Consider the following 10527-nt stretch of genomic DNA (forward strand, 5'->3'; position numbering starts at 1 on the left):
CGGCACCTCTACAACATCCTCAACCAGCAGCGGCGGTGTCCCCGCCTGGCGGAGCCCCACTACCTCTGCCTGCTGGGTGAGCCCGCGGGCGGGGGGCCTGCGGCCTGCGCCGGCCTGGGCCTGAGGAGATGGGGTCTGGGGGCTCCGGCCTACGGGGAAGAGTACACATCACCTCTTGTAATTGCTGGGGCCTTGCTGTCAGGGCGCTTCTCCCATCCCACTTCAGGTGCCATGACCCGGTACTGCTCCGGTTTTCATCCCCTGTGCTCCGCAGAAAGCAGCGGTGCTAAATGCGTACGGCCATTAGCCTCTCCTGGCACTTAGCCCAACAGCAGAGTGTGAATGAGGAAGTTTTCTGGCTACTGCTGTCTTTTCACTTGCATTTGGCATCCAGCTTCCTTCTTTGACCTGCTCCCGCAGGTTTTAGAGGTGGATACGATTTCTTGACCATTGCACAAAGATTGCTGATAGGCATTTGCATCTTGCATAGTGCCACTACCGAAAAAAGGGTGCCTGATATTATAATATTATTTAACGTTTTGGTGACAGAGTGCCTTGGTTTCAGCTGGGAAAGAGGTAATTTTCTTTCCAGTGATTGCTGTGAAAGGAATGCCAACAATGCATATTGTTTTAGTTGTTGCTAGGGGATGTTTATACTTTTCAAGGACTCTTTTCAGCTTCCCATAGAAGCTGAGAAGGAGCATAGACGGAGCGACAGAATGGCCAATGGAATATTCCATACCATAGACATCATACTCAGTACATAAATGGGGGTTGGCTGGGGGGTGGAATCCACAATCGCTGCTTGGGAAGGTACCGATTTACCAGGTGATGAGAGTGACTTGTGTCATTATTATTGTTATTTTCCTTTTCTGTTACTGTTCTATTAAACTATCTTTATCTCAACCCATGAGTTTTTTCTTTCCCTTTACCCTCCTTTTCTCCCTCTTCTCCCAGCTCTTCTTGGGGGAAGAGAGACAACTGCGTGAGCAGCTGCGTGGTCCTGGCTGCCGGCTCGGTTTAAACCATGACAGGGAGTCAGCCAGTTTGGGAGTGGGGTTTGGGTCTCTCCAGTGCGCCTTACCCCATCTCCAGGGCTGCACAGAGGCAGAGGTGCTGGACACTGGGAGGTCAGAGCAGCCCAGCGAGTAGGGCCAGGCTACGCCTCAAGGTAGAGCAGAATGGCACATGGGACTGTGGACACTGCAGTACCACACTTAGGTCAGGACTGAAGCTGCTGGCATCACTTGGTGTTATGCATAGACTCACATCAGTATTGGCGTCAGTTATATCCACATCAGAAAGTCACAGCTTCTAAAAAAACTAAGCTCTTTCTCTGGTTGATAACAGTGCCTGAATTCCCAGTGACTGAATTACAAACAGGATTTTGCCTTTAAAGCATCAAATAAGACAATTTCTCTGTCTTGGTTGTTTTTTTCAGATGCCCGTACTCAGCGTGAATATGATGAGAGCCATATTATTACAGCACGCAGGATTGAACAGGTGAGGGGATTACCGTTTCTGTAAACCATCCCTGGATTTAGCAATTAGCAGTAAGCCAAAATTGGTTTAAAACCCACGGGAATTGTCCCAGCCTCCCCTGCCTGTTCCAGCCATGTTCCGTTTCTGCCACTGGGGGGATGTATTCTGTCACAAAGCAAAGGTGGCTTCAGTAGCCCAAAGGATTGGCACATCGGAGCTGTATATCAGGAAAAATATTGCACAAGAACTAACATGTTGTAGCCTTGTCTTACAAAGGATAGTGCTGGCATCTTTACCGCTGTGGCTGATGAAGCAATCTGGCGTAGTTTGCGTCATTTCTGAATTCTACCCGGGTCTTTCAGCGTCAAGTACAGACGTAGCCCCAAACCCATCCGGTAGCTATAGATGAGTAACTTGGAGGATGTCGGTAGCATTGATGCCACAAGAAAAGTGTGGAGCTGTGCTCCTGATAGAATTCTTCTGTGATTTTGGTAGAGTCCTACGGGGGAGTATCTGGTACCAGATTCAGAGGAGTTGGGGTGTGTCAGATACTGTGTGGTGTATGACCGCGAGACCAGCTCTTTGGATTGCTGTGACTATGAGGAGAAAGAAAAAGGTATCTGTGACCCATGTCAGTCAAGACCTTACTGCTGGATAGATATTCTTCCCAGCCCTCATTTAATTTTATGAACTTATTGGAAGAGATGCAAATTTACCCAGTTTTATTTGAAAAACAAACATCTATGCTACACCTCTGTTTTTTTCACTGTGTTGCATAAGTTCTTAAGCTTCAAAAATGCAGAATTTATTTCAAAGCATTCTGGTGGGCCTGGTTTCCTATCTGTGAACTTATCCCTCTGAAGCTCCTTGTTGCATGTGAGGAATGGGTTCTTTTTTTCTTTTTTTCACATTTCACTGAGATTGGGCTTGTTCATCGATTGCCTTTTAGGGAGCAGTGCTTCTTCAGAGATTGAAAACACTGACTCAAGTTCCCTATGTTCACAGAGCACTTCCTTCTTTGAGGGTTATAAAAGGCTTTCACGTTCTCATATTTAAAAAGACTTAGCTTTAATGGGGGTGATGATTTGATGGCATTCACCGAGAAATGTGAAGAGCTGGAAACTTTCCCATGTAATTGTTCATCCTTCCTTGAACCATGGAAATATTTAGCTTTCATGCATCCTTTGGCAAGGAGTTCTGCCATATGTAGAACCACTTTTGTATGTTTGTTTGGCTCCTATTAGTTTTGGAAAGGCTACTATAGATTTAGCAAAGATTTACATCACTTTTTTAAGACAAAAATCTGGGAGTGTAAGGGGAATGAATAAAGCCAGCATGTTCATAAATGCTCAGTGATGAGACGGTAAGCAAGGGAAGGTGTGAAGAATCAGAAGTGGGTTTCTATTGTGCAGATCTATTTCTAAAGCAGACATAGCTAGAGGCAAGCGGGATGGATCCCTTGGGAGAAGTGGGGGGAGCAGCCATCTCACGCAATTTGCTTCACCGAGGGGAGTATTTAAAACACTTATGAAGAATTTATTCAAGATAGCTCCTGCTTTCCCCCTTTGACTAAAACAGACTAAAAAAAGGGCCTCCATAAAACTGAGATTATTAGATTTAAATTAATAATACTTCCCTATTATGAGAACTTATTATAAACATTTCCTGAAGAATAATGGGGAGGGGAAAAAAAAACCAACTTTATCTTGACCTACAAAAGAAACCAGGAGAAGAATAAAAGATCAGGACAAGAGGCACAAGCAGTGTGCCTTGTTTTTGACCTGCAGCAACAGAATAAGTCTAGCTTTTAACACAGCTTTCTACAGACCATTAGATGAAATAAAAACGAGTTTGCTGTCAGTGTCAGTGGGCCAGATGTAACCCCCAGTGCTGTTGGAGGCACTCTAAACCTGCCCTGGCAAATAGATTTTTGATCTCATTAGATGCTGAGGAGGGAAGTGCCATCCAATATGCCAGAAGCTTGGAGCAGTTCACCCGCCATCCCGTGCTGGTCCTGAGGGGAGGATACAAGCATTTTTCAGCTTGCTATCATTTTCTGCGGACTCAGAAGATACTGTGGATGCCTCAGGTGAGATGAGACTAATTTGCAAGCAGAAGACATTAGCATTCATATTCAGCTGATGATGGCTAATGAAGTCGAGTTAAATGGTGTTGTAAACCTGATATCAGAGTATTTTCAAACAAAAGAATTAAAATGTAATTTGAGTTACTGTGCTTTCCTTGACTGTCACCACTAATTCTTTTACAGCCACACTTTGCCTTTTTTATCCTTCTTCTATCATGTGAAAGAAAGCTCATGAAAACAACCTGGGAAAGTTTCTCTGATAACCCCGAAACTGGCCTACTAGAGAGCACAGATAACTAAACAAACAGTAGCAAGTGATGAAAAAAAGCAGGTTCCTCTCTGACACGTGGTTATCTGGGTTGTTACACAGTAAACGTTTTCAGACAGAAGTACAATTCCTATCAAGCACTGTGTTCCATGTCTATAAAGCTTTTCCTGGGGAAGGATCACAAAGCAAGTGCTGCTGCATTGTTTCAACAGGCCCAGAAAGAAAACAGCCATCCACTGGAACACTGGTATCCTAATTGTTTGGTTTCACCTACAACCGATGATCTATTTAGCTTGTGAGAAACAATTACACTTTTTTCACATCTAGGACAGGACCTGAGGCAGGGCAGATTTAGAGGGTACTGGACAGCAGAAAGCATCTCGTCACAACATAGCTTTTGTTTCTGTTGTACCCCTTCACATCTGGTTCACATGAAACAGCCCATGACACAGTGCTACCCTGTGGGATGCTACCGCGCAGGAGAGAAAATCAATTCACTTTGCGCTTCTTTGTGAAGGGTAGCGAACTGCTGAACTTCCCCATCAGATTCAATTGGACACAGAGTACCTCCTTTCCTCTCGGTTTAAGCTGTTCTCTGTTGCTTCAAATTGTTAGGCTGCTGCCTAACATTTCTGCTGTACCATTAGCCGAGTATCAGTTAGGTTTGTTCTCCTGTACCATTAGCCGAGTATCAGTTAGGTATGTACAGGCACTGTCAACCACTTGTCTATTTTTATTCTCAACCCTCACGCTGCAGACAGCGGAAGCAGCTGCAGACTTGCATTGTGCCACTACAGGGCACCTGCAGCTCTGCAGGTGGCAGATGATATCATTTAGCCTTGCAAACAGTAACCGGGGAGAACATCAAATGGATCTGTTATGCTGCAGTCCCTCCAGACAAGGTAAAGAAAATATGCCACCTCCTGTTTAGCATTTGTTTCAAGCAAGACCACAATGACAGCACTGCTGCTGATTATTATCACTGAATCAAGCAAAGATGTCAATATACAGAAAGTCCAGGTGATTAAATGAATCATTACACTAGAACGTGTCATGGGCTGTTCACTAAGTGTGTGTTCAATTCTTCACATGACTTCTGTTTAAGAACTTACCAAGCTAATAGGAGCAAATACACCCTGTAAACGCAGTCCATGGTTTCTCTCTGGCAGGAACTAGAAAACTTCCAGCCGTACCCTGTAGAAATACTGCCTGCAAAGTTATACATGGGTAATTTCAAGCAGGCCTGTGACCAACAAATTCAGAAAGATCTGAAGATCAAAGCACAAGTCAACATCTCTGAACAGCATGCCACACTGTAAGTTAAATGGTTCAAGGTGTACCCTCGCCAGTGTCTGTTCCTGTGAAAAAAAGTCAGGTGGCACAGCACCAGAGCCCATTTGCAGACGAGTCAGTGCCTGTGAACTTCCAAGGAAACCCCTGGTTGGAGGAACACTGCAGATTTGAGTGCTATTTCATGCTTATTTTTCTGATCTCTACTCCAGAGTTAGCACAGCAGCAATGCAGTCCTGCAGCCCTCTAGCATGACAAGGGTGGATTGGGTGAGGGGAGGACTAGGAGGCCCTTGGCATTGCGAGTCTACCACAGACCGTCATCCTTTGGGAAAAACCTACATCTCTGAGTAGCTTTCAGAGCAAAACGTTACAAATGCATCAGTGTAAAATCTAAATTGCTGATGTTTCGCATTGTTGATCTTCCTTCCTTACCTACATCTGTCCATGACCATTGTGCTCAGTCTGCAGGCCGTGCTGGAAATGCCATTTCACACAGGGAAAAAGCCAGTGGCATTTCTCAAGGTGGTGGCCAAAACAAAGCAAGTAACAAATCCAGTTACCTACCCCAGTGCCCAGTACCAGGAGACATTTCTCATGCCTTTGGCTCCAGAGGAAAATATTCAAAGGTCTCTACATCGTGGGTAATCTTCCCATGCCCTCTGCATGATATGCTTTCACATTTCAGAAATTCCTCACCGACATTTTGCTCCGTTAGTTCTCTGAGTTGAGGTCTCTGAGCTTGCGGAAGGAGGAAGATGCTGTCATAGAAAACCACGTGAAGTGAATTTGGGGGCTATGTTCACTAAACTGCCCACCGTGCACGCTGTGAAAGCACTCTTGCTTTCAGCTCACCTGTTTTCATTTAGCTCTCAGATAAAGGAAGCTGTAGGTTAAGTTAAGACATCAATGCTGATACCATGTGGAATGGAAAGTCAGTAATTAAAGTGGTTCTGTATTACAAGCACCTCAGTGTCTTACCATAACAAATCCCTTATCATAATGTTAATGATGATGATGATGAAAAACTCACACGTGTAACAGCAAACAAAATTATCAGCTTGCCTCCAACAAACACATTTTTTCAAAGGTGCTTCTCTGGTCCATGTCACGCCGTGTGGTCTTTTTTCAGGTTTGCAGAAGGCAGCAAATATCTCCATGTACCTGTTCCAGATTCGCTCGAAGCAAATCTTTTTTCTACCTTTGCCACTATTTGTCATTTCATCGGTGAGTTGTTCCTAATCTGGAATTCCTGAGACCTTGCTCACTCTAGGATATTAGATGGGAGTGACCGCAATACACTCTAAGAGGAAGCTCAGACAGGAGGGTCGTAATCTTTCAAGATCAGCATACTCCCAAGCAAGCCCACACCCTAATGGATACCAGAGCTGCCTTACTAACCAGCCTGGTTGTCAGAGAGGAGATTTTACAGGGCATCTGACTCTGATGTTCCTACTCACTTTAAAGACTATCTCACTCTCCGATAATTGTGAGATTTCCACTAGATCTGAGAAGGCTTTGCTGTAGGATGTCTATTAGGGCTTCATCGGATTCCCTCCTATTCCTTTGTTCTTAAATTTTCTTAATTTGTATATTTATTTTATTTATTTATAAATACATGCTCTTAAATTAAAAGCCCTTTGACTCTTACCAACCCAAATCTTCAACCGCCAGGGCTTTATTTGAACAAGAGTGTGACACGTGTTGGAGGACTTCCAACAAGATGCTGCTAATCTTTGTGATTCGCAGTACAGACCCACCGTAGGGCCTAGGAAGACTTTCTGGTTGGACGGCATAAACCTGCCTTCAGCTGATTACATCAGAGAGGGCAAGAAAAAACATACTTTCCAGCTCAGTGCCTGCAGCAGCACAGCAGGCATAGCTCCCGCAGCTCTATCCTGTGATGGCGTCCAACCATGTCGTTATCTTTTATCGCACTTACGAAATAATAGCACCTGCCACAGACCAAAGCCCTGTGAGCTGTGGGTTGTACAGACCCAGAAGAAAACGACAACCCCGTCTGCACAGACCGTATAATCCAAGTACAAAATAAGTCATGACAACTGGACACAAAGAAAGAAACAAAGAAACAATATTTGAAAGAAACAAAGAAACAATATTTGAGGATATAATTTTGTAGTCCTGAACTGAATGTCATGATTTGCATGCATTGAAACACAAATACCAAAAATCCACTTACTTGCCTTTCATTTTGCCTCAGGTTTTGCCCAGAAGAAAGTTTCTTTCTCACATCAGTTTGTGGAAGTTTCCAAAACAGACTCTAAGAGTTTATTAGCTATAGCTCTTGTGGAAGTGTATACTGTTTACTTGATAGTCTAACTGTTTACTTGGCAGTCTAGAGTAGATTACTTAAACTGGAACGGTTATGGGTGAATACTAGACTAAAGCTCTCCACATACTGTCAGAGGAGTGCGAGTGTCCTCATGCCAGGTGTATGTTGGAGTGAGGCCATTTCTAGTCAGGTCTTAGAACAGAACTAGTATGTCATGATAGAAATAAGTCAGAAAACTCTGGTTTAGAGCTTGAAGAAAAAAACACAAACCCCTACAATCTCTCAACAACAGGAAAAGAAGGGGCTTTGCCCTATGAATTCTAGAGTTCCGTTGCTGATATTCTAAAAACATGTCATGCTGTCTGCTCTGGAGAGGGAGGGAAAGAATTCAAAAGGTTATTAATAAAATATGCAACCTTTCAGGCATAGATAGCAGAGTTGATGTGGTTAGCAGTGAGCGACAGCATCCTCTGAAAGCCAAGCAGGCTTGTTTTTTATAGAAAATGAGTTTGCGGATCTTAGCACACTGCAACATACCCATCATAAAAACATCACAAAATCAGCGCCGTAGCTGGCACGTATGTGTTTCCTGCTGGTGATCCTCACAGAGGAGTGAGGGATTGAAGTCCCCTCCAGTTTGAAAGCTGATTTCTCCAGCTTCAGTGGCGAACAGTTAGGCTTGCCTTCATCAGAAATTTCAATACCTTCAAACCTTTCTGGGGGGAGTTTGAGTAGCTGACGTGATGCTGACCACAGCTGATTGGTCATGGTAGGCCACTTTTCTTCAGTTATCTGATGTAAAGGTGACACTGATCTGTAATGAAGCATTGACTGGTCATTTGCATTTGTTTCTCATCTTCAAAGCCACGTTTTAAGTCAGTGCATTTTTAAGAAAGGCAAATGCTTACAGAAATGGGAGCTGGCAGTGCCCGTCTGCTGCTGTCAGGGTTCATGAGGGTTCCCGTCGCTCAGGCTGCTTGCCTGTCAGCTGTCACTGAATTAGCACTTGACTGTACAATCAGAAACTTGATTTCCCAGATCACTAATTTGTGATTGGCATTTCTTTACTCAGATGCTCAGCTGGCTCGCGGAGCGGTGCTGGTGTTCTCCAGCCTGGGGATAAGCCGGAGCAGCACAGTAACCATCGCCTATCTTATACATTCCTGCCAGTTTTCCCTGAAGGTACATCACTGTCATATTTCCCACAGATACTGGCTGGGTCTGCAGTTTATTTCCGTTTCTGAAGCCTCATTACTGTAGTAATGAGAAAGACATTATCTGTGCTTTCATGCAGACTAACCACCTGATAATGTAACAGATTCTATTAGATCAGCTTGCAGTTCTTTATACTGTTAAGGAGGTGGTTTAGGTGTGATGTTGGATCTGCGAGTCCTTACCCTGGCACCTGTGATATTCTTGTATGTCCCTCCTTAACTACAGGGCTATAAAAATAAAACTGTGGTTACAGATTCTAACATTTCTGCTCTCCTGGGTGTGAGAAAGAGAGTACCTGGAAGCTACTGGAGTTAATCTCATCTCTTAATACCACGGGGTTACAGGGAAATTCAGAACCCAGTGCTTGCAGGGCTCTGATTTACCACTGGGCTCACCAGCACTGCCTTCTTCCAAAATCCTATTTTATTTCTCCAGAAGCAGGAGAAATTTCTCTACGGGTAGTACTGTAGAGAAATCTGGAGTGGGATAATACTAGCCCAGGAGGGATGTACAGGTTAAATGGCCAGTACGCTTTGTTCCATAACTCTGAATAACGTAAGAAAAATAATGAATGATGGCTGAGAATGACCCGGCTGTGCAATAGCCTCTCCCCAGGTGCCAGGCCCTTTTCCCTCTGCACACAGCGCATGGGCATCGTGCTGCCGTAGCCACCATCTCCTGGGGGTGCCTGCTTAGCACAGAACAGTCTAGTTCCCATGGGAACCGAAAGGCATCTCCTTAAAAATCTTGTTTGGAAAGTGTTTGCTCCTTTGGGAGCTTGAAAGGATTGATCCAAGCTTCGCTGAAGCTGGGCCTGTATCTAATCATTTAATTGATTTTGTGCAAACATTTGCAACATAAGAGGAAATCTCTTCCAATCGCTGTGTGCCAAAGAGTAATTTCAGGTTGAGCGTGCCAACAGGGCTGCAGACGCGATTTCGTCTCTGCTACTAATGCTGGGTGTGATTGCTCCTGCACACTGATAACCATTCCCTTGTATGCTAAATTAATGGCGGTGCTTGCAACAGCAGCGCAAAAGTCAAAGGCTGATCTTTGCAATTTCTCTCAGCTGGTATCAACAGGTTTGTCTCAGCATTTTGCTAAGTGCCAAAAAAAAAAATAGAAGAAGAAAAGGTGGACAGGGCAGTGGAGTGCTGCAGCTGGCCGGGGCGGTGCTTACCCACTGTTGGCCGGGCAAAGCTTTCCTGGGGGATTACCCTGGCAGACAAGTTTGTTTCTTGCAGCCAAAAGCAGCGCAACAGATTCCGGTGTGATCCTTCACCCAATCTAGGCAAAGATCTTTGAAAGCTTCAAAAGACGTGGATATTGCAAAAGAAAGGCAGATGTGGGATGTGCTGCCCCTGATTCTGTTAGTAATTGATATGTGAGTAGATTTGTTGAGTTCAGGGGAACTACAGACATCCACACTGCGGGCCCAGAAGAGTAAATATTGAAAGATCAGCCTCGGAGCCTGCAGAATCACTGAGATTAGAAAAACAAACCAATGGAGCACTATATTCTAACCTTTGGTCTCATTATACTTAAGCAATCCTCCGAGTGTGGGGAGAAGTCTATTTTAAAAGTGGGGAGATGAGCATTGCTGGGTAACCCCAAGGATGCGGAGTAATGCCAGTAGATCTGCCCTGTGTGTAGCAGAGTTCCTAGCTGATTAGATGGAACTAACAAATAATTAAGATGGCTGTAATTAATGCAGTGAGATAACTGGAGCTTCATAGCTGCTGTGCCACACCAGGTCACACCAATCCCGAAACATGATAACCTTTGTTGCTTACCTGTGAATAGCTGATACTTCACTGCTTTGCTTACCATCCATGGAAGAAACAGCATCTTAGAGTGAAAATCCAGGACCTCATTGCTCCATCGGTGTAAAATG

At 44.4% G+C, this 10527-nt stretch overlaps 1 protein-coding gene across 1 annotated transcript in view; it reads left to right on the forward strand.

The window, feature by feature from the left end:
- STYXL1 (serine/threonine/tyrosine interacting-like 1) overlaps positions 1-10527 on the forward strand; it is a gene marked incomplete at its 5' end in the record, with an annotated part of 10923 nt that continues 396 nt past the window's right edge. The window contains 8 exons of the mRNA XM_009885204.1: positions 1-76; positions 1442-1503; positions 1978-2098; positions 2432-2488; positions 3426-3571; positions 5006-5151; positions 6258-6352; positions 8491-8600. Coding sequence (XP_009883506.1) covers positions 1-76; positions 1442-1503; positions 1978-2098; positions 2432-2488; positions 3426-3571; positions 5006-5151; positions 6258-6352; positions 8491-8600 — 813 coding nt within the window. The remainder of the gene's footprint in view (positions 77-1441; positions 1504-1977; positions 2099-2431; positions 2489-3425; positions 3572-5005; positions 5152-6257; positions 6353-8490; positions 8601-10527) is intronic.

The sequence above is a fragment of the Charadrius vociferus genome, unplaced genomic scaffold (genome assembly GCF_000708025.1).
Source record: "Charadrius vociferus isolate BGI_N301 unplaced genomic scaffold, ASM70802v2 scaffold54, whole genome shotgun sequence".
NCBI classification, from domain to species: domain Eukaryota; kingdom Metazoa; phylum Chordata; class Aves; order Charadriiformes; family Charadriidae; genus Charadrius; species Charadrius vociferus.